We start from the raw sequence: 27,544 nt of genomic DNA on the forward strand, positions 1-27,544 counted from the left end.
TTACAAGTTAAGATATCTGTTTAAACTATATAAAAAAGAAGTATTGGTAGATACAGAATCAGAGAGATCAGTGAGAAGCTGAAAACTTTTCATTTCTAATTAATCAAAGAATTCAAGAGAAGCCTAGTTTGGTAACCATTGATTAATAAAACTATACAAATGCTGGTTGTAGTCTGCCCGGTCACAGGATGTCAAACTTATGTTTATGCGCTTCCTGCATTTCTATTAGTGACTAGACAATAAAAAAAAAGAGCTTTGCTCTGCAGTAGTATTCCTGGGATCATGTCTATTCTAGGATTCCCATCTGCAGCTGCCATAAGAGTCATGCTTCTCTGCAACTTAATCCCAGGCTTCAGTAAAAGCTGGTTGTGTTTCTCCCTGCCACATGAGTACTCATCCTTGAAATGTGTGAAGGTTCTGTTGTGCTGTAGCATGCATCTTTCCCCTTCTCAGGCCACCTTGCCATGCCCCATGATCTGGAAAGACCAACTTCGTAGATCAGTGGCAGACATGGACAAGATTTACGTAGCTAAGTCTCTGTGGCATGATGGGGCAAAGACATCTGCCTTATGAATGCTGAAAGGGAGGCTGGGGATGCCTCCAACAGTATGAAGGGCAGCTGAAGGGGCTGTGACGTATTGAGTGGGGAGTTCAGGAGAACAGACTATCGAACACAAATACACCAAAGTATGTTAGGGTTACCCAACCCCCAAATTTACGTGGTTAGCTCTGGTATCCCAGATGTGTAATGTCTGCAGTGTATGAATCATGGAGCAGTGTCTGCTTTCTCACTGGTTTCTCTGAACTGAGAACAACTCCAATGTTCTTAAGTCAAGAGCTGGACTTTTTTTCCACCACTCTGGTAGTCTTTTCAGGTTTCCACCTGGAACTGAGGATGACTGTTGCTCAGTACATATCAGAAATGTGAAGAATTTGACAAAATACAGCAAAACCAAAGAGATTAACTATGCTGAAATTCTCTTCTTTGTTGAAGAACACAAGTACTCTTCCTTTAGGACAACTACTGACATGCTTTATTCTTCTGCTGTACCAGGGACCTCCAGGACCAGCAGGCCCCCCAGGACCAGCAGGCCCAAAAGGCGTAGGAGATGCTGGACCAAAGGTACTTGTACAATGCTAGTACATGCATCTGACTAGTAGACAAGGTAGACAAACATCTTCTGAAAAATGCATTAGATTAGAATGGCATATATATGACAAAATGCTGCAATCTCATCTCCCACTTTCCATTTCAGTTAGAAGAAAAGCTTGCAGTAGACTTTTCTGCCATGATAGATACAAGCCAGTTCTTGCTTTGTCCCCAGGTTTGATGCAAATCTGCAGGTTTTCCATATATCCAAAGACCCAGGATGTTTCTAGGTGCTGGAGTTTCCATGTGGAAGTCAGAATCCAACACCGGCAGAGTATTGCCCAGTAATTATGCACTTCCTTTCTCCTACAGAAGTGCAAGGGATGAGGCCCCAAAGCAGTCAGGGGAAATGTTGGTTACGTGGAACTAGTAAGGTATTTTTAAAGTTCCTAGAAATGGATTCCTAAGAGAAGACTACAAACCTTCATCTAAAATTAATATTAGTTTAGAGGCAAAACTTGGCAGAAAAAAACAAAACAAAACAAAACTGATAAAGGGATTAGAAATACAACACTTGAACACTTCCAAGTTTTTTTCATAAAACAGAATAGCTAAAGTGTTATGAAGTTCTAAGCAGTATGTAATTCACCTAAAAAGTCGCATTATAACTACTATGTTATAAAAAGTTGGAAAAAAGAGACTTAAGACTAAAATCATACAAGAAATTGCTTTAAAATATCCCACAGAGTGGTTTTATTAATGATTTCCTCGTTACATATGTGAAATAGGGAACAGGCAGCCTGTTGCAGGAGAAAGCAAAATAAATATCGCCCAAACAAGTTTTTTCCCAAACAGAAGGAACTTTCAACTTCAGTTCCCAGAACATGAGAATTCCCATTTAAAATAAACAACAACAATAACCTCTTAAAAATATATCCACAATAAAGGAAAAACTGAAGGACATTCATCCTTAGAATGACCTGACCTTAGAATGACCATAGAATGGCCTGACAATGGGATCTGGGAAACTTGGCTTTGTGCTCCTACTCTGAATTACTGCTTATCAATACCAGACATTTCACATAAAGTAATGCAAGGTCTGGCCCATGACACAAACTACTAAAGAACTAAAAGTCATTTCAATTATGTTATTCAATATAGACTTACAGAAAATACATATGGCTAAACTAATTAGATTTTTTAATATGAGATTATATCTTTTCCAAATAGAGGTATCAGACTTGATATAATACAGTCTTAAACATTTTTTTTGGTACTACAGAACATTTCATTAAAACCCTAGAATCTTGTATGAAATTATTAACACAGATATTGATAAAAATGTAACTTATGACTACAGAATGTCTAGGGGCATCGTTATGTCTGGAATTACCCCCTTACTTCCTAAGTGCATAGTTCTGAAAAGTAGTGTTTCCCAAAGAAAAGGAATTGGAAGGTCATGTCAGGTAATCAAATAAGGTGATCTCCCACTGTGATGCCATGGTTGAAAGATTACAAACCCCAGAAATATAAATCAGAATTTCAGTGGGAATATAAGGGTTTAGTATAAAGAAATTTGAGTTAAATCCAAAATGGAAATAATTTATTTTTTTTTTAAGTGAAAGGAAACCACTAGAGTAATTGCAGTGAAATTTCTCACAACTGGAATTTTTAAAATCAACGTTTGTGGTTGTGTTTCTGAAAAGTATCACAAATATACAAGGTATACAGAAATGCACTTAGGAAGATGATAGTGCCTGGCTTATATGAGAGATCAAAAAGTGAGTCACAAGTCCCTTTTGCTCTTATAATCATGAATTCATGTAATTGCTGGGACAAGCAATTCTTCGGCTGTATAATTATTAGGAAAGTTCCAACCCAGATCATGAATGATGGAAGTACAATATGGTATCATAAAATGCATTAGAGGGGAGGAGATAAAAGCTGTAAAGTAAAAGAAAATATATCCATTTTTTGCAGTGGAGAACATGGGATCTAGTCTTTTTATCACAGTTACTCTTAAACCACTGTAACTCTTGTGATATAATAACATATATATTTAATTAAATTATAGATCAGCTATTATAGTACTTACAGTTTTCACTTTCAGCTCTAAGTGATGTAAATCATTGCCAGTTGAAGTGAGTTGTTCATATTCCTTTATAAAGACATCAAATCCTTACTTGTCAGTCTCTTCTCCACCTATGAACAGCATAAGAAGTATTACCATCCCTCCAGATCTGTGGGCTGAAGTATATTCATGGTACTAGTAAAGGAGGTTTATTGGTAGTATCTTTTTGTGGACAAATATGACCTGTGTTGTGTTAGTTGAACGTTACCAATTAATAATAAATTTGGCAATAGGCCCATTACTTCAACCTGAATTTGACAGAGCAAAAGTGAAATAGCTGTGACCAAGAGGTGAGGCTCTTATAATTTAATAGTATTTAATTACAACAGGAAATAGTATAATGGATTATCTAGTAATAGAAACTCTTATCCTAACTCATTGTCTATAAGGAAGCCAGCAAAAGATTAGGCAAAGGCAAACTGATAAATTGTTGTCACTATTCTCATATGTTTTCTGACAATTTCAGGTCAGATCAGGGTTGTCATGTAAATTAAAAGTATCTTCCTCATTTCCATCAAGTCATCTCCATTTTCACAAGAATTGTCAGAATTAGGTCGCTTGATTCTAAGAACCAAATTGTTGAAAAACATGGATGCAAAGGAAGCTGTGTTTTCTGGTTAATGGAATAGGTTGTGGGAGCTGGGTGTGATACAGCCTAAGGAGCAAGACCTCAGTATGTGCAGTCAGTCTAGTTCAGGCAGCCACACATACGAACTCAGGGTCTTCTCAGGTGATCTGAATGGGTGTTTTGGGCTGGATCGGAAATGTGCTGTTGAAGTGAATCTCCCAGTGGACCCATTTACTGTGCTTTGGGTTCTGGACCAAAAAGAAGTCTTGAGCGGTCCCACAACACAGGGAACTGATTTCCTTCAGATGAAGCTAAACTAGATGATCTGATCTGGAAGGGCTCTTCACGTACTTCTGCTGCCAGCGGGTGATCAGTCCACAGGAGCAGACCAGGCAGGTCTCCTCACATTGCATACAGTGTAAACATCAGACTTCAAACTCACAGCTATTGGGCCTGTAGCACTATTTGTTGATGGACATGTACAGTTAGAAGCTGCCTATCAAGCAGAGGTTTCTACTCATAATAACCAGTCGTGGGGTAGATTCAGAATGCAGCATAGCCATGGGTTATGGAGAAGAGGCATCTTGTTCTAGGAGGAGTTGTATTACAAAGAACCCTGTAGAGTAGCTGTCTTTGCAAGTAACACAACACAATTAGGGCAAATCATGCTCACATCAAATCTTGTATGAAAAGTTTTGTGGGGGTCTACAGGTTTGATTGTGTTGCAGGGTGATATTGCCCATCAAATCTGGCTGCTCAGGTAGTGCTTATCTAACAGTCTCTGTCAGAAAATTTAAAAAAATCAAGAGTTAAAAACATCTGATAAAAATTTAATTTGTACTTTAAAATGGGTAAGTTTCTTTTTTATGATGCACCTAGATTGGTGCGTTAATCCTATGGGGGGAAATGGATATTGCTTCTATAAATGGTGAGCAGCTGTAGCTTTTGCAGTGTGTGACTGCTGCACCAAAGCATGCATTATCCGAATAGAGTCACGTCCGTGATTTAATTCTGTGCATCCACACTAGACATGGTGTAGAGTACACTGGAAAAAAAGAAACGAAGTATATAAACATCTCTTCTCCCTTCCTGATGTTTTGTTCCTGTTTGCTTATACAAAGTTTTGAATCCTTAGTCTCCACATAACTTGCTGGTAACAAAGGTGCCACAAGGAAAAACAATTCACTTGAATTGCAAGAATTCCCCCAGAACTTAGTTCATAAAATGGACAATCTTCTGTTTTTTCAAATAAAATGTAAAAGTGCACTGGCTACCTCTCATCCCTTCCACATAAAAAAAAAAAAAAGAAGAACAGCAACAATCTCTGCATATAGAAAAGAACATTTATTTGATAAAAGAGACTCATAAATTTACACACTAGTTAATTTGAAATTCCTTTGAGTATCATTATATAGGAATGTTCCACTCAGCTGAATCAGAGCTCTGTTCTCCCCACTTTCAGAAATGGCTCACATATGTGCACACTGCTAGATAGGAATTTTATGTATCAGAGGTCAAATTCACATGAAAACAAAATTGGAACATGTGGGATGCATTCAATCCTAGCAGCACCCTATTTTCTGTAGCATTAAAACAGAAGCACATAATGTCAGAATACAATAAAAAATTGATTTAAAAGCACTGCTGCCAACTAGGAGGTGGGTTACAGACATTCAAGAGCAAGAGCCCAGCACTAGAAAGCAAGCTTCATTCTCAGTAACTGGATAGCAGAAGGATTATTAAAATCCCTAGCGTAGTCCCTAGTGCATGAACATTTGGGCTGGATCCAGTTGCAATATAAATAACTTTTGCAGCTTGGGCCCTGTCTATTTGAATTAAAATGTGGAAAGTAGAGATGCAATGTCTTTTTTTTAATATGTTTTTACAAATACCATTATATCCACTAGCTGTCACTAAAGAGAGTATTGCAGTGTCTGTTGTATGTTTCAGTATCAAATATACGTGCTTCACAGTAAATGAGGTGTATATATTTGGAAGCCAAGATTTATTTTTCAGGTGACCATTAGGTCATTTAATGAATTTTTTTGAACACAAGGTGCGGAATAGACATTCGAATCCCATACTTTACACTGTCTTGACTGTGTTTTTCTAGTTCACTGTTTTGCTGATGGTGACAAGCTTGTCTACAAGCACAATACAGGAAATAAATTAGACCTCATCAAAGAACGGTACTAATCCTTCTTGAAATGAATTCCCTGGAGGACAGTTTAGTGTCACACCTTAGAAAAAAGAACTGCTCCACTTCACAACTCATAAAGCAAAATAAAAGTTTTTCTCTAAGCCAAGAAATACAGAAACTTTGAGGATTACTATAAAGCTCTACAAAAGGGCTTTTCAGTGAGACATCTGGTATTAACTAAGCATGTGAGGCTAAAATTTGATCCCTCACCTGCAGTGACCCTGTGTAAGAATGTGTTACCCATGGGAGGAAGACGCAGATGACTTCAAGTCACCCTTACGCTCCTTTTGGTCAGGGCTGGTCTAAGAGCAGGTTGTAGGTATATGATACTGGACCGTAAGGAATCATTTACTTGTTTGGTAATCTCCCATTCAGCTTCCATCACAGCGGCTTACAGGCTGTTTCAGAGGTCACAGCAGCCCAGGATCTCCTAAAAAAACCTTATAATGCAAAGTCTTATCTGTATATCCACCTCTTAGCTCTGGCACCTCTGGCAGGTTTCAGAGGGAGGCTTGGGCAGGGAATGCTTTTGCTGCTCTGCGCAACTTCTGCTCATGAAGAGTGTTCCTATGAACAGCTTAAGGTTGTATTATGGTTTGTGGGGACATTGAGGACCAATAACTATTCTTTTGATAATAGATGGTACTAAATAGGAAGATGACTACATTTGCCTATACTCTCAGTATTTCCTAGTAATATGACAATCTCAAGCTAATTGTAAGAAAATGCATTGCAGGAGGAATTGAGAAACTGGCCGTGTTTTAAAAGATCAGGAATATCTACCATTCATCCCACTGCAGAGGGGCATTTCCCAGCACCATGTACCAGACTTAAGTGCTACGATCTTTAAGTACTTAAGATTGTAATCTTTAAGAGTTTATAGCTAGAATTTGGAAAAAAAAAAAAGGGCAAAAAGTTCAAGGACATTACCAATATCTTGGCTCTTTGCATTAGCAGGAAAGGTGTGATACAAAAGCCTTAGGTCATCTGAAGAAGAACACGACTAAAGAGAGTAGCTCTCTCTTTAGTTCTCTTTTCCAAACCAGACTAGACGAAAACAACAAACTCCCCTCTCTGATCAAATCTGAGGGAGAAATTTCCTCCCGACTGAACATGGCAATCAGTTTAACCCAAGCAGCTTGACACACCAATTTAAAGCTAAGAGCATCCACGTACCATGCCTATGTCCTGACTCAAATTGGCCAGTCTCCAGTGCTTTGGAAGAAAGAGGAACTGAAAATAAATTCAGAAGCGAAATGTTACATCAAGAAGGAAAGCATTACAAGCTCAATCTAAGCCTTAGCCTTTGGATTCAGAGTTTCCAGCTCTCCAAATCCATCAAACCTGAGCATAGTTTGGGCCCTAATATATTTACATAAATAGCACATATGTCAGGACTTAGCATGAGAGTATCATAGCCATATATAAAAAGCACAGATTGGAGTGATCTCTCACTAGAGATTGAACCTTGGGCATTTCACCTAAAAGCAGTCGTTATAATGACTGCACACATTCCTCGCTGAAAGAAAGGAAGTCAGTAAAAGGTTCTGCACTTTTGTTTCCTTCCTTTTTAATCAGTTTGATATGTTGTTTCTTTTCACCTTCCACAACTCAAGTGTCATCTGTGATTTGTGTGATTCGTACTTGCACCTCTCTCCTAGTTAGCATGCTCCCTCTGCAGGCACAGCCATTTCTACAGCTTTTCTGAGTGCAAAACCAAGTACAGTGAAGAATTTTTATAATGAAATTTTTTATTTTGTCAAGAAATACAGTTTCTTCTTGGCTCTGTTGTTACTATATCGGATGATCAATAGCTTATCAGAACATTTCTTTCTTTTGCACTTGCCTGCACAAGCATAGGTTTAGGGACATTCGCTAAACCTGATTCAGAATTTTCTGCATCCATAACTTATCAGTTATAGATTTCTTTTTTCTTTTCAAACTGATGGGATTTTTCTAGTGATCATGTGCTGAATGTGTGCCTGTTCCCTCATTTGTACAGTTATGGACTGAGGAAAACAAAACTGCCTCTTATGTCCCTGTGCCTTCCCCTTACCAGTAATGTCCCCTGACCCCCATCTCCTTCGCTGGGCTTGTCTGCAGCATGAGGGGCAGCACCGGGCTCAGCATTACCGGCATTCCCCCTGGCCAGCCAGCTGCTGCCTTCTGTCCGCCTGCTGGTTAAGGGATGAGCCCCCTCTGGGTTTTTTTTCTCCACTAAAAGCATAAATTGAATCTCTCTTCTTTACCCAGCCTCCAATTATCACCAAAACTGTCAAAAATGAATATGCTTAAGGCCTCTACATTTCTGACTAATTTGGCTGAAATCAACTGATAAGTTCAAAATATACTGGGAGAAAAAAGAGGACTAACACAGACAAGCAGAAACACAGGCAGAGTATCACTTAAGCCTCATTTCCTTAAGAAATCAAGCTAAACATATATGCAGTAAGGCTTTTTAAGAAAACAAGAAAGGGCTGTTCTTTTTGTTCTTCTATATCAATGCTATTAAAAGCAACTTAGTTTTCATAAACACATTAGTTTGACAGTTCTGGAGATTAAATGTCTCTAGTTTCAGAACAAGCACAGTATCAGTAAAGGGCATGATCACTGTTGTGTCCCACTAGTAAGCTCCCTGTCCATCCTGGTAAGCCCCTGCAGAATGTGATGGAAAAATGGTGTTGTTTCCAAATGAGTTTGCTTTTCTTTTTCTTCTGTAGCTGATAAGTTTGCAGATTAGAGTCCTAACTCTGTTGGTGATTTTGACCGCATGGACCTTTGCTCAGGGAATAATGCTCTTCACCTAGAGCTTAAATAATGTGGGTGCCTGCATTTGGGGCTTTTTTTTATATCTATCTATAAAGCAACTGTTTATGTATGTAACATTGGTTTGTTTTGTTTTTTAAACTCACTAGTTTGACTGACTGCTTCGTGAGTGGATGAAAGATGTAACAGTTAATAGGTGATAAATTACTGACATTTCTGTGACTATTTTCTGTGACAGGGAGACCGTGGAATGAGAGGCTATCCTGGGCCCCCAGGGCCACGGGGAAGCGGAACGGTTGGTCCCAAGGTTGGTACGATGCCGTGTTGAAACTTTTGTCATGCTGGCTGCCAGACTCTGATCTCTCGGACACCGAAATAGCTCCATCAGTTATTGATATACATTGGTGCAACTGCAGGAGAAATCAAGCATAAGAACATGGGCACTGACCATACACTTCTACCAACTGGATTAGAAGGGCATACTGACTGGATGAAAATTGCATTTGCAGCTAAATTTTATGAGATTACAGCTGGAAACTGAACAGAACTATCAGGCTGATAAATTAGTTAAATGATGCATTTCTTCTGTTTGTATCTATCTATCTGTTCTGTTTCCAAGGGATTCTTTTGTGGTGGAAAATATGTTAAATGTGAATTTTATGTTTGCAATTTTTGCTCAATGAAATTGAATCCAATTAATTTCATTAGTAAAACCATTAGGAAAGAAACATGAAAACAAAAAGTTAATTCTATAAGCAGCCAGCATGCAACATCTGGGCAATTTCTTCCTCCCTCCCCTAAAGTGATTTATAATTCAAAAAAGACATACTGGCAAGAAAAGAAATTCAATGCATGCCTGGATTTCTTTATTATAGGTGTATCTATCAATCATTTTTGCAAAGGCAATAAGGAGAAACAATGTGTATATTTCTCCACTTTAACTTAAGTTAAAAATAGATATGCCTTTGTAACTTTTTCTGTGATTCTCTTAGTAGAGATTAACAGAAGTCTCCACTGCCATTTTGAATAAACTCGTAGCTGAATGGAGAAACATTGCTATTACCAACCTGTTACAGAAATGCAATGAGTGACAGAGCATGAATATTTTCTCAGGATGTATGTCTGACTTTGCCTTGCTTTCTGAAAGCTGCAGCAATTTCAGTACCTTGGTAAATCATACAGACACAGTCAGTTTAAAAAAAGTAAGTTTGGACTGAGCATCAAAATCCTACAAATGTGTGACACTCTGTGCTGCTTCCACAAAGCCTTTGAGAATGAAAAATATGTTCTCTGTGGGGAAACAGTATTTTGTTTTCAAGGATGAGGACGTGCTTGTAGCATCTAGTTCTTGAGATAAGCTAGTTAGCACAATGTTTTGTGTGAATCCCTGCTTATAAATATATAGATTAACAGTATTTTCCACAAGAGATTCTGTCAAAGTTTGTGGCAAATTTTTTGTCTACACAGATGAGAATGATGACGTTTCAAGCGTCACTAAAATCTAGAAGTTAAATATTTAGAGCTATGTATTTCTATTTAATGATGATCAAGTTTTCATATACTTCTGCCTAAATATTCAACATATGCAAAATGTAGGTAATTTATATACCACTGAATGAATTCCATTTACTGTATTGGAGCGCGGTGATTATTTATTATAAGACAGTAATCAAAAATCCAACCTGAACTCTACAGAAACTTTTATGAAGCCTGGTCAAATTTCAAAAGCTTTTTTCAACTAAAAATAAAGAAAAAAAAAAGAAAAACAAACATTTAATTTTGATGTAATCAAAGGGATATGCTTCACTTTGTCGCTTTGAAATGTTAGATTAGCCTGCCTCCAAAGCACAAGGGCTTTACCTGGCTTTGACTGTATCGACACAAATCAGCAAGTGCTGCTTTGGCTTTTGTCTCTTCCCCTCCCACTTACAATTTTCTGAATGACTGGTGCTCCCAGAGACTGTGGCACCACAGGGGCTTGGCATATATACGTGGTGCACAAGAACTAGCTAACATGCCTGGCAGATTTACTCACGCTGGGTTTTATTGCTCTGGTCCTTTGTGCCTCTACTGTTGTGCCTCCCTTGTGTGGAGTGACTGCATGAAGCTGTTGTATAAAGATGGTTTCTGTTGGTTTCTACACGGGAGAAACTGGGGAAAATATCACACTGTGTCATAGGCAAATTTTATTCTTTAATTATTTTCAGCTTAATTGTTCCTTTGCTTTCCTTGGCATTTGCCAAGGATAATTACTAAGGCCCACGGTGAGAAACCATAAACCAAAGAAGAGTCAGAACTAGAGTCTTTGACATGGTTTTACTTTTTGCTTGCAGTGGCTTTGAGATTACTTCCTTAGTGTTACCAGGAATAGAGTTTACCTCCTAATTCATCTATTTTTGCCCCACTGACTGTTATAGGGTATTATGGGACAGAAAGGCTTGCCTGGTCCACCTGGCCCCCCTGGCGACAGCATACAAGGAAGCAAGGTAATCCAGTTTAATGTGGTATCTGTCCAGTTTCTTCTCAAAACTGCCTCTTAAGGAGATTCGTTGTCTGTTTTTCTCTTTGCCACTGACTCAGTGAACTCCTGCAAATATTCATTGTATATTTAAGTTTCTTGTTCAGGTATGTAATATTTACTTTAATTGCTGAGTTTTCAGTATTGGTGGCACCCAATTGCTCTCCTGTTATTCTTGTCATTACAAATATATTTAACCTGGGAAAAAAGTCTCATCTATGCCACATCTTATTGATTTACTTAGATTTAAAGGATGCTCCAAACAAAACATCCAGGGTTTTCTCTGGATGCCCTTGTAAAAGCCAGTAACAGAGATCTACCATGTCAAAATAAGTCAAACAAATATAGGAATATAAAAGAAATTAGCCAGTCTCCCACATACTCTTCATCAGGTTTTTACTCACCCATTCCAGCCATAACCACAACTTCTCTCCTTATAAGGAGAAACACAAACATGCTAACATATTCTGAATATTCAAAGTTAATAAATTGCCTTGTCATAAATGTGTGGAATAAAATTATTAAAACTGGAGGCTCTAGTGGGGAACAACCCAAGTTTCTCCTATTTCTCTTAAATCAGTGTGCTTAAAGTTGAGCATATGATTGAATATTTCCCTGGATCAGGAGGATTGTGCTCAGCCCTCCAACTCTAGGTTATCAAACCACCAGTGATTCAGTAAGATGGGCACTGTTTTAGCTGGGTTAGGAAAGATGCCTCTCTATACTGCGGTTGGCTGTAGACACTAAAGCCACCAGGGAATTCATTGACAAAATAGGTTTTTGTTGGAAAATAGTGATACGCTGAAACAAACAAACAAAAATCATTAAAATGTACCTTGTTGGCAAAATGTTTCAGAGGAGAACCTTTCTGTGGTTCAGTGTGGAATTACTTCATACAAGCTTTACCAGAAAAGCACCAATTCCTTCTGAATTTCTTTTATTCAGTACTTGCTCTGATTCCAGCTTCAATGTCTTCTATTTTTATATTCGTGTTCAATCGTTTCCCTTTTTATACTGCAGAGAGCCCTTCCTTTTTTCACTGTGAGGTGTTTCATAGCATAAAAACACACTTTACTGTGTTCTTTCTTTTCTCCTTATTGTATAACTCTCTTTAACAGATTCTGATTTATCTTGTCTCAGGACTTTCCTAGACAGAGATCTCTACATGGTTAGAGTCATGACTGTCTAGACCTTTGGTTCTGATCTGTTTGCAGTTTTCTTCTGTATTAATTGTTATCAGTAACCACAAAGCTATTACGTATTTTAATGTGAGGGCATAAGGATCTTCTTATTTTCTATTCTCTTCTTCCTTTGTTTGCTGAATCTCTGAAGGCTCTTTGCTCTATTCTTGTGGAAAATAGAAGAATTTCTGCCATCTCTGTATGGCTTTACAGTATAGGAAGACTATTTCCTACCTGACTAATAGACATTTCTGACGTGTTTCCAGTATCTAATACTTGGGATATATCTTTGTTAATTCTATGGGTATGTGAGGTTATTTATAAAAGCGCAATTGCCATTCTGAACAGAAATGTTTCAGCAATCAAATGCGTCTGATGATACATGAAAAAATATACAGATTATATGATATGTTTTCTGTTCCTGAAAAAAGATAAAGGTTAGTCAAAATATGCTCCGTGTGTACATATACATCTATCTATCTATCTATCTATTTATCTATCTATCTCTATACAGATACACAAAGAGTTATGGATGTTATGTTGGCACTGCTATGAATAAATATCTAAAGCATATTTTAGAAGTGTAGAGAACTCAGTTTCATCATGGAAGTTTTCCAGTGGAAGAACGCGGTCCGCTGACACACGCTGTCAGACAAAGGCATGTTTGTAATGTAAGGATGTGAAATTTAGGGATGTAGGAAAGTAACACGTGCTCTGGCTATGGAAGGTCTTTGTCTTTGGGTTTGAAACCAAAACTGTAATGATGTGGTGGATCAAACTCAGCTGGTGTTGTTTCTATAGCATTCCACGAGTTGTGTAGGTACAGTCTTGTTATTTAAATTTTCTTCCCTTAGCAATCACTTTTTAAAATTATGATTATTTTTATATAATTCTTAGGAACAACTTCTTTCTGAACAACTTTGGCAGCTGTCTTGCTCCTGTAGTATCGGTTTCCTCCATACACTGATGCTTGTTGAGCTTCTATCTGTCTCTTCTGTCTTTCTATCTCTTCATAGCCATGTAAAGCTTCATTCTTTTTGGCCATTCTTCTTCAGCTTAAAGCTACTATACTCCTGCATTTCAGCTATCAATATCACTCCAGGTATTTTTTTTATATATATACATAGAGCTCAGTCTGCATATGGTAAGAACGGAATGTCAAAAATGAGATCGTTTTCGAGTAACTTTATGTTGATAGCTACATTCACGGGTCTTTTTTTTTTATGCTTGGTTTCCTTTCAAAACCACAGTCTAGACATTCTCAGATCTGCACTCAGTTCATAAAGTGACATTTTTACGTAGAAGTCTGCTTATTGATCAGTAATCTAGCAGGATATTAGGGTCAGGGATCCAAGGGTCTGCATTTTTACATGCATACCACTTTGTTTTTTATGATAAGACTGATGGTCAAGTTTGAATTTAATTATGTACGTGGATTGAACTGGCAAAGCAATAAATATTTTTAAATTAATACAGCATACTTCTTGGTTTTTACTAAATGTTCAGTTATGGTATCTATGATAAATCCTTCTTATGTTGATTGATTGCACAAGTAGAGGAAGCAGGATTTGGTTCTGCAGTTGATGTTTTAAAGGATAAAACTCACATGTGTGCCTGTGACAAATGTCAGCTGTACAGGTATGAATTTTTTTAGAACAGTAGGTCTCATTCAGTTTTCATTGCCTGAACACCATCCTAACAATGTCAAATGGGTTGTAACAAATGACAGCAATAAATCTATAGTTTTGTCAGATCTGATGTTTATTATTAGTGAAGGACCACTGGCATACACAGCGTATCCTAATTCTGGTTCATATGTATGTGCTCTGCAGATCTGCAAAGGTGTTAATCAGGAAGCTGTGTGATGACCCTAGTCAGGAAGGATAGTCATTCCCAGTGCTGCACAGCAAGCATTGAAAGAAGCTGGCACACTGTTTCACTGTATTTAAAAGCCATTTGCATTAATAACCTACATGAAGGACGCAGGAAGCACAATCCTGCTAAAAAGTGACTTAAAGTAAATTAGATTAAATAGTCACTGTGCGTTCCTACAACAGCACAAAATAAATTGCCTTGTGCATCCCATTGCCTTAGGAATATTTCCTGTTTGCAGGAAATTCTTTTTTTTTTTTCTTTTTCCTAGTGAATCAGCTATGTAATTTGGTGCATCACAGTTTGTTTTCCAGTCTCCAGAGTCTACATAACAGTGTCTGAGTTTTTGCTGCTGTAAGAAATTGGGGAGAGAGGAAGGGGAGAAGTTCTGCTTACAGAGGCAAGAGGCTGCCGGTTAGGAGGTCAGTGATAGGTAGCCCCGATGACAAGCAGAGCATTTTAGCTCCCCGAGTTAGTGGTAGTGGACCAAGAGGCTCCCGCGGGGCAGGGCTGTAAAGGCAGTGCTCCAGTGGAGATGTGAATGGTGGAGTGCAGTGGGTGCCTTTGCCTAGCACAGGGCAAGACCACAATGCACCCGTGTGCAAGCAGAAGTTCCCATCTCAGCAGGATCTCAGTCAAATCTGGAATTTGGACAGGGGAAACCATCCATAGGCCATGACTCGTAGTATACTGCCTCTTTCTAGGAGCTGCATCTCATTGTCTAACTCCTGGTGAACTCCCAGCTCACGGGAGTCAGGAGCCTTGAGTACAAGGAAGAGAAGGTTGACTTGGCTGTGCACTGTGCAGCTGCTTCTCCACCTGCAGAAATCTATAAGCCCCTATCCAGCACAGCAGGAATGGTCAGTGGTCAGTCCTGCACTAGTGTGCCTTTGGTGAAGGCTGGAGTCTCGATAAATTTGGACACGTTTTTGTATTTCTCTGCCCATTATGAGCAATATAACCCCTTTAGGCCTGTTTGTGAGCAGCTATACAAGTATTAGTAAAAGATGCTTTAGTGAGACGGTCTGAGAGCTCTTGACTGAAAAATAAAACTAACTAACTTTGTACCTGCATCTTGTAGGCTAGGTTTGGTACAGGTTATGACTGCTCCTGATCTCATTGACATTCTCTGGAGCTGGTTTTGGTATCTGTACCAGGCACTGCAGTTATGTGAATTATTTATGTAACGTGAATTCTGGTGAAGCATTTATGTACCAGGGAATATAATCACCTCTAGCTTGTTTAAAATGTATATAGCAGTTGATCTGAAAAAAATATTTGTGTTACCCTACTAAATAAAGCAGGAACGTTTCTGGAAGCCAGATGCTGTGAAGGATTTTCTGTACATATTTTATAACAGCTGTGTTTTATAATATGTTGTATGCCCACACTGCTAGCATGAACATGCTTTTCAAGTCTGTGTGCATGCAGCAGGGCATGCGTAACAATCATTATAAACAAATTGGAATGTTATAGCTGGACAGATACTGTCTTTTGAAGTATCAGCAGAAAGATGTTCTGCTCTCCATATTGTGAAAAGCAGAGATGTCTTTTTATTTACTTGCGATCAGAAAAACTAAGTCAACCCTGCAGAGATTCTGGGTATGTATTTCTAGAGAACCTTTGTGTTGGACCTCGTTTTATTGCTTGTAGAGTGGATGAATAACTGTCTGAGCCTCCGTGAGGTTACTTGTGTCTTTCATCTCTTTCAGTGAAATAACAGTATTTCTTTTAATTAATCAGGAATAAATTCTTCATTATATACTTTTTAAAGTCTTCATGTATGTTCTGAATCATACCCAATTGCTTACTTCTCCAGCTTCAGACCACTTCTGTTTTGAAAATTATGTGCTTCATTGCATAATACAAATGTCTGGCTTTCTCTATGATGCAGAGTGTTATAAAGTAAATAGATACAGCATAGATTTTACTTCAGTTTTCAGTTAAACTTACTTTCCATATTCTGTTCAGGGAGAAAAAGGAAATCAAGGTTTTACTGGACCAAAGGGATCAACAGGAATTGGCTTTCCTGGACCAAAGGTAAATCCTAGGTTTGTGGAAAGGAAAGAAAGGTAATTTTTTTTTCCTTTATTAGTTATTCGGTGTGACAGGTCTTTGAAGAGAAATAGAAGGCAAAGACATTGCCTTGTATAGCTAGCAAGGTAAGTGCCTACTACTTATTGTCAGCTTTGGAGTCTGTGAAAATCCTAATTGTCATTAAGGACCAGGATCTGAAGTAGGATCTAGAATGAGGTCATACCTGTTAGCAGGAGAATAATATTAGTCAAATTATGTATTCAGTTATCTTAGATATTTTTCAGGTATTACAAACGTTCTTTTATTTGCCAGGCTTTGACAAAAAAAGAATTGCTTTTTGACTAATATCTGTTAAGGGCTCTGTTTTATTTGACTCATTTTTTTACAATGATTGAAGCCCAAGCTTGAATCTTTCCTTACTGGACAACTTCCCGGTTGATATAAAAATTGTAAGAATTTCCTACACATACCTATTCCCATCTAACAAATTTTGTGCAAAGAGAATTTAAATACTTGGGCTATTTATTAGTGATTTTCAGATGTGCAGCTTCTGATGGGAGCAGCCTAGCCAAAGGAAACCAAGGCTTATGGTCAGTGTGGATGTGCAGACTAACTATGTGCATACACAAGTGAGAACAGAGTGCCCAGGCGGAATGAGCGTTGATGTAAATGCGTGATGCAGTACACCACCTTTAATTCACAGCATATGCCTGGGCCAGCTGGGCAGCCCCTCTGCAATAATTATGACATAGCTGAAATACTGAATTTATTGTGTATCTGTCTGGAAAGCCTGAGGAAAAAAACCATGGCAGTCTTCATGGGAGAGCAGCGATGATCAGGCTCCCTAACTTTAAGAAGTTACCCAAATAAGAGTTCAATCCCCTCTGTAGTCACCTGAGGCAGGCAGTACCCATTCAGAGCCCCAGCCGTTTGTTGCCTGCACTAATGATGTTCATGGTGCTATGGTCTACGCTAGCTTACATTATATAGCACTTTCTCAGACTTCTGTATTATTCAAGCTACTACAGCTTGGAGCTTTTATGCAACAGTGAATATCAAGCTCTTTCACACAGATTCAAATTTCTGCCTCCTAATTCTGTTTTCTCTCAGATGCCAAATGCTACATACTATCATAATAATTGCAAAATTTTCACTGTTCTTCATATTCATCTTGTATCTTGACTAATCTTTGTGACTCAATGTATATCTCTCCAAATACTCACAGTTTTTCTGTTTGCTATTAATATAGCAGACTTGTCACACATGAAAAGGAATGGTTTAGTTCAGTAGGAATTTCATATAAGTGCCAAATACCAAAGAGATCAGGTTTTACTATATTTATGTGTAAGAGACTAGCAGCACCACTGCAGTCAGTAGATCATATTTGCTCTCCCTTATGCTGACATTAACTTTGATGAGGTTAGATTCAATTCATGGACAAGTAATGGAAAGTAATATCCTTTGCTGGATATTATGATTTTGTGAAATAGGATAGAAACTGTCTTCCAAGAGCTTACTTAGTGGAGACTGGTTTTCTTAACACTGTGGAGGAGCTATGTACAATTTTCAGGTTTATACCAGTTTGAATAAGATCAGAATCAGACTGAGAGAGTCAGAAAGGTTCCTTAAAATTTATAGCAATCACCACGGCGAACGCTGTAACACAGGAGGTATCTGTGTGATTCCATTGGCTGGGTAATAATGAGGAATAATATCAAAATGGACAGTAATCTAGATAAATTTCTAAGCTTTAAAGTTTCAAGTGAAATGTAAGGTGGTCAGTAACTTCAGAGAGAAGTAAAAAACTGTCTTGCACAGTCTTCTTCTTGAAGAAATGTCTAATTTAGAACCTGAATCTTCTGATAGTATGTTTCATACCTGCATTATGTGAAAATTTTCTCTTGAAATACTGTAATGTTGAACCCTTTCTCTTTTAGGAAATCAAAATGTCTAGTCACTTGAGGAAAAAAGTGCAGAATTGCTTCTAAATGTGAAACTACGTATTTTCCAATGGATGTAACAGTCCAAGCATGCCTTTTCCTCTGTTCTTTGCAAGCTCCCAGTTTTTCATGTGGGTTCTATACAAAGCTGGTGTGAGTTTCAGTACGTTGGCTGATCTGAGGCAGTTTTGTCTCTCCATAAGTCTGAATTAACATAGGTCCAGTATAAACATTGTTTTAGAGTTCAAGAAAATCAAAGAAGAGTAAAAAATTATATATTCTCGACATTTGCATAAAGAAGTCTTTACCCCTCACTCCTGAATTAAGGTAATTTTTCATAGAAATTTCTTAAAGATGTTTTTACTGCCCATCTTGCTTTCTCTGAGAGCTTGCTTGCAGATCTTCTCTTCATCATACGTACAAGATAAACCAGCCACACAAAAAAAAAATCAGAAAATTTGTCTTAAAAGCTCATTGAACCATAACTCCAGCTCTGACTGTCAACAAAACTAGAGTTACTGACTGTGTTTAATATGGTTGTTTTAAATTAGGGAGACTATGGAGATAAAGGTGATCCAGGGAGCAAAGGTGCCAAAGGAGAGATTGGAGACCCAGGACCTCCAGGACCAAAGGTAAAACACATTTTCATAATACTTAATTTTACACAATAGAAATTAGACAAATTTGGCTTTTGTTAATTATCTCACTCTACATGTTTTCAGGGAATTTGGGGAAGAAAAGGTGAACCTGGTCTTTCAGTAAGTATGTACATGAATGTCGTGGTTTAACCCCAGCTGGCACCTAAGCACCACACAGCTGCTCGCTCACTCCCCCCGGTGGGATGGGGGAGAGAATCGGAAGGGTAAAAGTGAGAAAACTCGTGGGTTGAGATAAAGACAGTTTAATAGGTAAAGCAAAAGCCGCGCATGCAAGCAAAGCAAAATAAGGAATTCATTCCCATCGGCAGGCAGGTGTTCAGCCATCTCCAGGAAAGCAGGGCTCCATCATGCATAATGGTTACTTGGGAAGACAAATGCCATCACTCCGAATGTGTCCCCCTTCCTTCTTCTTCCTTCAGCTTTATATGCTGAGCATGACGTCATATGGTATGGAATATCCCTTTGGTCAGTTGGGGTCAGCTGTCCCAGCTGTGTCTCCTGCCAGCTTCTTGTGCACCCCCAGCCTACTTGGTGGCGGGGCGGTGTGAGAAGCTGAAAAGGCCTTGACTCTGTGTAGGCACTGCTCAGCAACAACTAAAACATCCCTGTGTTATCAACACTGTTTTCAGCACAAATCCGAAACATAGCCACATACTAGCTACTGTGAAGGAAATTAACTCTATCCCAGCCAAAACCAACACAATGAATTAATTTAAAAGATAGGAGTTTATTTTGGGAAAATATTTAAAGGTTATGTGATGTTACACAAGGTTGTTTATGGGGCATTGCATTGCCTGCATTTTTGTAAATAAGTAAATATATGTATAGATTTCAGCATTCTTAGAACCAGAACACACAGCAAATTTATTAATACTCTTTTTCAGAGAGAAGAAGTTATCAGACTTATCAATGAAATATGTGGTAAGCATTCCAGTATGGAAAAAAAATAGTTCTAATAAAACACACTGAATTTTTATTGACTGAATGGATTTGTCCTCTGCATGTTGTGTGTAAGCATACCATTGATGTGAAAACAATGCTCACTATGTTGCCAGAGCTATACTGGAAGTAATTTGGTCCAGCTCTGTTTCTGTTTATCAGTATCAGTAACTATAAATTAATTCATTAACTGAGCTTTAACTGACTGTAAATCTGATATATGAGTTCAATTCATTTTTATGAAGGTGGTTTCTCATAAAATGTCTGAAATGTTTATTCTTCTAGGTTGTGGTATCAGATGTAGAGTAACACCACTGGAACTAGTATTTGTCATTGACAGTTCAGAAAGTGTTGGACCAGATAACTTCAATATTATCAAAACTTTTATGAAAACAGTCATTGACAAGGTATCGACCAACCACGCTACAGCCCGCATTGGCATTATCAACTTCAGCCATAAAGTGGAGTTGGTGTCTTCTCTGAAGCAATACACAACCAAAGAATACCTGAAATCAGCTGTTGATAAAATGCCCTACTTAGGAGAAGGCACATACACAGCTTCTGCTATCCAAGAAGCCATTAATTTATTTCAGGCAGCACGCCCAGCAGTAAGAAACGTGGCTGTTGTAATAACAGATGGACAAGCGGACACTCGTGATAAAGTACAACTGAATACTGTAGTAAGAGAGGCCCATGCTACGAATATTGAGATATTTGTTATTGGGATTGTTCAAAGGACTGATCCTCATTATGATGATTTTCTGAAAGAAATGCAGCTCATTGCAACAGACCCTGATGAAGAACATGTTTACCAGATAGATGACTTCATGACGCTTTCAGGTAAAAGAAACTGTTTTAGTAAGAAGAAACTTGAAATAAGCATATAAGAGAGTTTGGCCTTCCCATAGCAAGGCAAGGCAGCCTGCTGAATGGCAGCTTATATTTCTCTTTTGGATGCAGCTCTTTCTTCTGTTTCTCTTCTTCTTTGGCCAAATGAAACTTTTGCCAACTTTTTACCTCTTGCAGAAACAATAAAACACAATGACCATCAGTTTTCTGAGCCAAGGCCTTCTTTGGGGCACTCCTCTTTTGTGAGAGCTTGCACCAGCCTTCCCTCGCAGTTCTTTTGTGCTTGGCCATGGTTTCATCCCAGAGAGGTGCAGATTTCCTTCCACCTTGACACAACATCTCTGTCTCTTTCTCTCTATTTCATATGGCTCTTGTCAGCCTTGGAGTCCCTCCACCATCTCTTACAAGCACTCTTTTGGGGTTTTTTTCTGAAAGCCGTAGGGAAACCTATGCTTTCATCCTGATTCTAGGGGAGAAGTGGTAGAGCAACACACAAGAGAATGGGGTCTGATAGTACATTGTATATTTCAAACCGTGGCTTGAAAAAATCCTGTAGCCACAGCTGGAATCAGGAGAAAATCCAGAGGACACCTATAATGACCTATGGAAAAAAAAGTACATTGATCTAGACTAACCGCAGACTAGCCCTATAAAGTATATTTTTCCTGAGCATAAACTTATTTTGCTATGCTGAGCCTGTGGATGGAGTTAAGTCTGGATTTAAGGCGTTAACAGTGAGAAGAGAGTCCAAGCTAAGGTTCTGGTCCCAGCTGGGATTAAATTTAGGGCTCTGACTCAGGCTCCAGCATTCAACATGAAAGTATTCCCAGTCACTGAACCTTTTTTGTGCAAATGAGTAGAATGTGTTGCCCAGTTTTTCTTTTTCCTTCTTACCCGTAAACACTTTCTTTCCTTCACTCTTTTTTTTTTTCTTCACTGTTGAGCTATGACTTGTGCTTAAAAAAGGGACTTGGTATTTTTATCTGTTTCTTCTTAAAAGAAAAAAAGGTCCTTAAAATCAAATAATTCAGAGAGTATGTTACTTTATTACTTGTCATTTGCATTTTGACATAACTTTAGAAGATGGTCTTTCACAAGTCACTATCATTAAAGATTTAGGGTTAATACTGCACTAAAAGCTTGTGGTGAACATCATGACTTTTCTTGATTACCCTTAATAAATTTCATAATTCTATTAATCTTTTCAGCTCTTGAAAATAAGCTGATCACAAAAATCTGTGAGAATGTGTCTGAAGTCTACACCAGAAAAGATGTTTTATCTCCATCTCCAAGTCCAGAATCTGAAATTGCTAGTGAAGATACTCATAGCCAGTTACCTAAAATGACTACTTCAGAGATTTATATGCTCCCTACAGAAGGAATCAGTTACCCCGTAAGTAAAGAAGTAACAGTTATCAAATGTTTTTAAAAGATGTGTGTCTTTATTTGAATTCAAATACTCTTTATTTCACTGTTCACCAGTCTTTTAATATGCAAATAGTGTGTCATGTGGCTAGACGAAAAGATTTGAACGAAACTTTCAAAGTTAGAATGAACTTATTTGTCGAGAACAGAAGCTTACAGAAGAAAGAGGGCAATACTGTTTCTTAGTTGCAATAAATGCCAACAGTCTTCATATTTTTTGTAGTTCTTAGAAGTGAGTTAGAAATCTTACACATACGCCTCTATTGAGGCAGATACATAGTGTATAAGGCATTTATTTATGTGCAAGCTGATTGTTAGTACAATGTTTCTTGTTGTGGTCACACACTTTCCAGGTGTTATTAAGCCTTCAGTATTGTTTTGCTCTCCACGTTGGGCTGTACTTCTAGGACTCCTCATTCATGTTACTCTTTGTGCTCCAGCTTTAAATTCCTCCTGCCCTGCATTGGGGTTCTGCCCTCCAACACAGTGCTGCTGCACAGATAGACAGGACAGGTGGAGTTCTAATGCACTAGATAAATATTTTCTGCAGGTGTGTCTCATCACCTTCGTTCCCTTATTAGGTCTTTGGTATTTTTCAGCCACTGTCTTAGTATCAGAGTAGGATATTTGTCACCTTTACAGTATATCAGCACTAACTCTCTAGGGTGGTTTTATTGCTTTGCCTAAAAATAGCTGATGATGAAAATTGAGCGTTGCTTGCCCCTATAACCTGTTGAATAAACTGTTGAAATATTTGATGTATAAACCTCTGTAGCTGCATGGAATGGATATAGTAGACCACGATACTGGTTTTTAAATATTAAGTGACTTGAATACGGATTGGAGCTAATTAAATATTACTGACTTACTGTGGAGGAGTCAATGGATTAGCCAATATTAATCCTTTGGATTATTGTTTATGTAATATCATTGATAATTAAATAGTTCACTATCAAAATTCAGTTTAATTTCTTTGAATAAGAGCTCCCTCAGTAGCTGTGACTGATTTGGGTTTGGGGCTTGTAATACTACCAGACAGATCTGTGTGACACTGAGGGTCAATTTTGACATTCTGTATCATTAAGGAGAATAAATGTAAACCTGGATTTATAGATGCTGACTTTATAAAGTGTGTGATACGGATCACAGATAGGATTAGTTCTAAGTGATTAGATGCTCACACACTTGGTTCTGGCTGGCCGTGGTTATAGTTAAATCTTCAAAACTGTTGACTTACTATCAGAAATAAACACAGCCTTTTTGTAGACGTGGAGAAGAAATGCAGTATGCAAAGGATTCAGTGAATGGTCTGCATGTTTACATTTCACCTTCAATTTTCAGAGTCCAGATGACTCTGAAGAGTTCTTCACTGTGAGGGTGGTGAGGCACTGGAACAGATTGCCCAGAGAGGCTGTGGATGCCCCATCCTGGAAGTGTTCAAGGCCAGGCTGGATGGGGCTTTGAGCAACTTGGTCTAGTGGAAGGTGTCCCTGCCCTTGGCACGGGGGTTGGAACTAGATGATCTTTAAGGTCGCTTCCACCCCAGACCATTCTATGATTCTATGATTCTATGACTGTGTCAGTAGTGGCCTGTAAATGGGAAGATACTGAATAGCATCAAATTCCTTCCTGTTCTCAGTAGGTAATCAACATGTGGGATTAATGCAATCATTTGTACTATACTATACTAAGATCCTTACAAATCTTCTTGAATATACTAAAACACTAAAGAGGCAAATTTTTATATAATAGTCTTAATTTGAAGAGCAGGGTTGGCTTCTTAACACTTCTGTCAAGGTAAACTCTAAAACTCTAATGATTAGCAACTGGCTGTTAGCTAGAAACAGGAAAATGGGTGATTTGTCACTTGGCTTGATACAGGCAAGGACACATCTATGAGATAATCTTTATTAATAGGATGTGGTTCCCATAACACAAGTTTTGGAAATTTTTGCTGTACTCAAGGGTTTCCACACCAAAAAAGATCTTTGGAGGAACATAATGTACATGTGTTTTTCTATCAATAACAAGTACCCTGTTCCTCCTGCCTGCCATTTTCCATTTCTTGACAGATTGAAGATGTCACATCATTCCCAGTGAGTGTACTAGATGTTAAGAAGCACTGATTTACCCCAGAGTTCCTTCCATTTTTTGTTTTATTTATATTACAGACTAAGTGGTGACTGAAATTTTGCTTCAGTTGAAGGAATTCAGCTTAGTGACTAAATCAAAGGCATTGCTTTGCCTTTTCATTCAGCTGTCAGTGTCAGAAAATTATGGTCATGTACTGAGTGATCACGAAAAGGAGGTACAAACCCACTTGCTGTTAATGATGTTTTTTCACGTTATTTAGCAAAAGTTTCCCACATAATTCTCTCAATTTTTTCTCTTAGCATCTGAGCCCAGACAGAATTTTAAGTTACAAGATTTTGACTCCTTTTGCAGCTTAGTCCACCACAGACCAGACATACTGAGCTGCTGCCATCTGCTCAGGATCACACTGCAACCACCTCTGCTCACAGAGAATCAAGATTTCCTCTGCCTTATGACATATCTGAAGTCAGATCTCAGAGTCCAGTTGTCAATCCTTTGTTCAATGTAACTGCAACTGAAGATCACCACCTAACTGTGTTGCAAACACAGGTAGCTACAACCCGAAAAGGTAAGTAATAAATACTGTCCTCGGATATTGGGTAGGAAGTCTGCACCAAAAAAACAACGAGCAAACCCCACTCTCTCCCCCAATATAGTTACTAGATGTTATCACCTTTTGTTTTTCTGGCTGCTCTGTCTACAGACCTCACGCACAATGAGAGCCAGATTTCCAAACCTAGATGAAAAACAACCCTTGCGTACCAATTGTGTACTTAGGTGTTTAAATAGCAGCTTGGTTCTTACACCAGGAGATTTAGGCAGTCTCATTTCAAACTGATCCTGTATTTGTTTAGGCCTGTTCAGGTAACTCATTACTAGAAATGGAATTTGGCTGCAAATTTGAGAGAGGTATATATATTCCCAGGCACTACAAGAAAGAAAAAAAAAGGGTGCTCTTCTTACTGAAGGAGGCACTTCTAGGATACTGTAACTTATCCCCAGAATCCAAACTAACTTCTACTGATATACTTTCAGATCCAAGGTGCTTGGAACCTATGAAACCAGGGGATTGTCGGGATTACGTGATAAAATGGTATTATGACAAGACTGGCAATTCTTGTGGCCAGTTCTGGTACGGAGGTTGTAATGGTACCAACAACAGATTTGAAACAGAAAAAGAATGTCGAGAAACCTGCACTGATTGATGAATAAGTAAGTTGTCTCCGTCAGGTCCTCCTTCAATCACCTCTTTTCCAGGCTAAAAAGGTTTAGTCTTATTTACGTCTCCCATACTATACATACATATTATATCAGCTTTTATACCTTTGATCAACCTTCATATGTTTGAACCTTTTTGAGGTGGTGGGACCAGAAGTGCACTTGATAGTCATGGATTTATACAGTGACACAGTGAGGTTTTCTACTTTGTTCTCTATTCCTTATCTTACAGTTTCTAACGTTGTATTTGATTTTTTGACCATTACTGAGATTGGAGGTGATATTTTCATAGATCATAATTCCAAGACTTAATCTATAGGATAAGCTGAGAACCCATCATATTATATGTGAATTTATGATCATTTTTCCCCTTGCGTATTACTTCACATTTATCAAAACTCAGTTTTCCTTTTCCACTCACAGCCTACACAGTCAGTATCATAAGGTCCTTCTGCAATTTCTTGCAGTCACCCCTTTTCTTCACTACTGCAGAGTAACACAGTATTGTCACCAACTTTGTCAGCTCGCTTTTTACTCCCTTCTCTAGATCACTTACAACTATATTGAGTAGGACAGACCATAGCATACATCCTCCAGTGACTTCTCTCCACTGACCATTTATCCCCTTTCCTTTGTTTTATTCTTTTCACCACTTACAAATTAGAAGACTGTCCCTCTCAAACCAGTATAACTTTCCTTTGAGGAGGGACCTGATGTTCTGGAAATCCAGGCAGACTATACTAACTGCCTTAGGTCCACATGCTTAGTGAGTGAGGCACGGACTTCAAAGAGGTTGCTTATCAGTAGTGCATAACTTCCTTTACAAAAGCCATATAGCTCATCCCCAATGAATTGTACTTTATTTCATCTTTCAGTACAGGAAAATTCTATTGAACTGCAGCGTGTGTTTTTCTTAACATTTCAGGAAAATTAAACAATTCCTTATTTCTTCTAGAAATGACTGCTGTTTGGAGTTTTTAAAGCTGGAAGTTCATGTGTATTGAGGAAGAACCGACTGAGAAGAATCCAAAATGATGTGTTAACATGAATATATTACTACCATGCTCTACTGCTTTCCCCACTATGGTATTCACATTAACTAGATTCCTGTATAACGAATGTTATCTGTAACACCATAGCAATAACTTACAATCACACATACACACACACGGGAACATACCTTTTCCCTCCAAATTTATATTAACTTGTTACTACTACATGTGGCAATGATGAGATTCTATTTTTAGGATTAAGTGTTTACACACTTAAGTGTCAAAAGTGTTTACACTTAGCATTTAATGACAGAGGTCTTTTAGTCTCGTGGAAGAATAAAATATGCTCTAGTTTAAAACAAGAGTAAGTGGTTTCTGAAATTACCACTCTTAATACAGCATTTAGAGACATAAATTAAGATTTCCCTTAATCAGAGTACCTCTTTGGAATGTAAGTACCACAGCTATAGGTAATTAGGTGGGGCGGGGGGTGTCCCCCATTAAAGCACGTTTGGATTAATATCAGTGTAATATAAAGGTAGGACTTTCATTCAGAATTACATTAAAACCAGGATTCTTCATATCCTTTAGGCTAGTCAGTACATTTCAATTTCTCAAGGCCTCTGTGTTAAAAAAAAAAAAGTTACTTCACTCTAATGTATGCTATTAAATTAAAAAAGGGAAAAGCACTGAAAGGTGTGTATAAATGTTTACTTATATCCTTTCTACTTTTAGCCATAATCCTATATGAACATATCGTTAAAACTGAAAGTGATGAGCATGTGATTAAAATGGAAAGCAATACCTGATAAAGAGTCATGCATTGTTATTTCTTTGCAAACAAAAGACTAGTATCTACACAGGCAGTATGGACAATTCTTGATATGTTTAAACAATTGCTTGCACAATTTTTCCCTCCCATCTAACCAAATGATAACATGTACCATGCAAAATGAACTTGTTTGCAGCAGGTAGGATGCAAACCTAATTCTATGGAAAGATGTGCTTGAAGTACAGTTTAAAATTTTTTAATTTTTTTTTTTTCCAAAAATCTGGCCTTGTTAG

At 38.1% G+C, this 27,544-nt stretch overlaps 1 protein-coding gene across 3 annotated transcripts in view; it reads left to right on the forward strand.

The window, feature by feature from the left end:
• COL28A1 (collagen type XXVIII alpha 1 chain) overlaps positions 1-27,282 on the forward strand; it is an 87,519-nt gene extending 60,237 nt beyond the window's left edge. For all 3 annotated transcript variants that reach the window (XM_050892456.1, XM_050892454.1, XM_050892455.1), the window contains exons 27-38: positions 1,055-1,123; positions 8,994-9,062; positions 11,173-11,241; positions 16,298-16,366; positions 18,855-18,935; positions 19,026-19,061; positions 19,847-19,883; positions 20,187-20,741; positions 21,959-22,143; positions 24,621-24,837; positions 25,305-25,481; positions 26,443-27,282. In XM_050892456.1, coding sequence (XP_050748413.1) covers positions 1,055-1,123; positions 8,994-9,062; positions 11,173-11,241; positions 16,298-16,366; positions 18,855-18,935; positions 19,026-19,061; positions 19,847-19,883; positions 20,187-20,741; positions 21,959-22,143; positions 24,621-24,837; positions 25,305-25,474 — 1,557 coding nt within the window. In that variant the 3' untranslated portion in view covers positions 25,475-25,481; positions 26,443-27,282. The remainder of the gene's footprint in view (positions 1-1,054; positions 1,124-8,993; positions 9,063-11,172; positions 11,242-16,297; positions 16,367-18,854; positions 18,936-19,025; positions 19,062-19,846; positions 19,884-20,186; positions 20,742-21,958; positions 22,144-24,620; positions 24,838-25,304; positions 25,482-26,442) is intronic.
• Positions 27,283-27,544: the final 262 nt, after the last annotated feature.

The sequence above is a fragment of the Gymnogyps californianus genome, chromosome 2 (assembly GCF_018139145.2).
Source record: "Gymnogyps californianus isolate 813 chromosome 2, ASM1813914v2, whole genome shotgun sequence".
Lineage (NCBI taxonomy): Eukaryota > Metazoa > Chordata > Aves > Accipitriformes > Cathartidae > Gymnogyps > Gymnogyps californianus.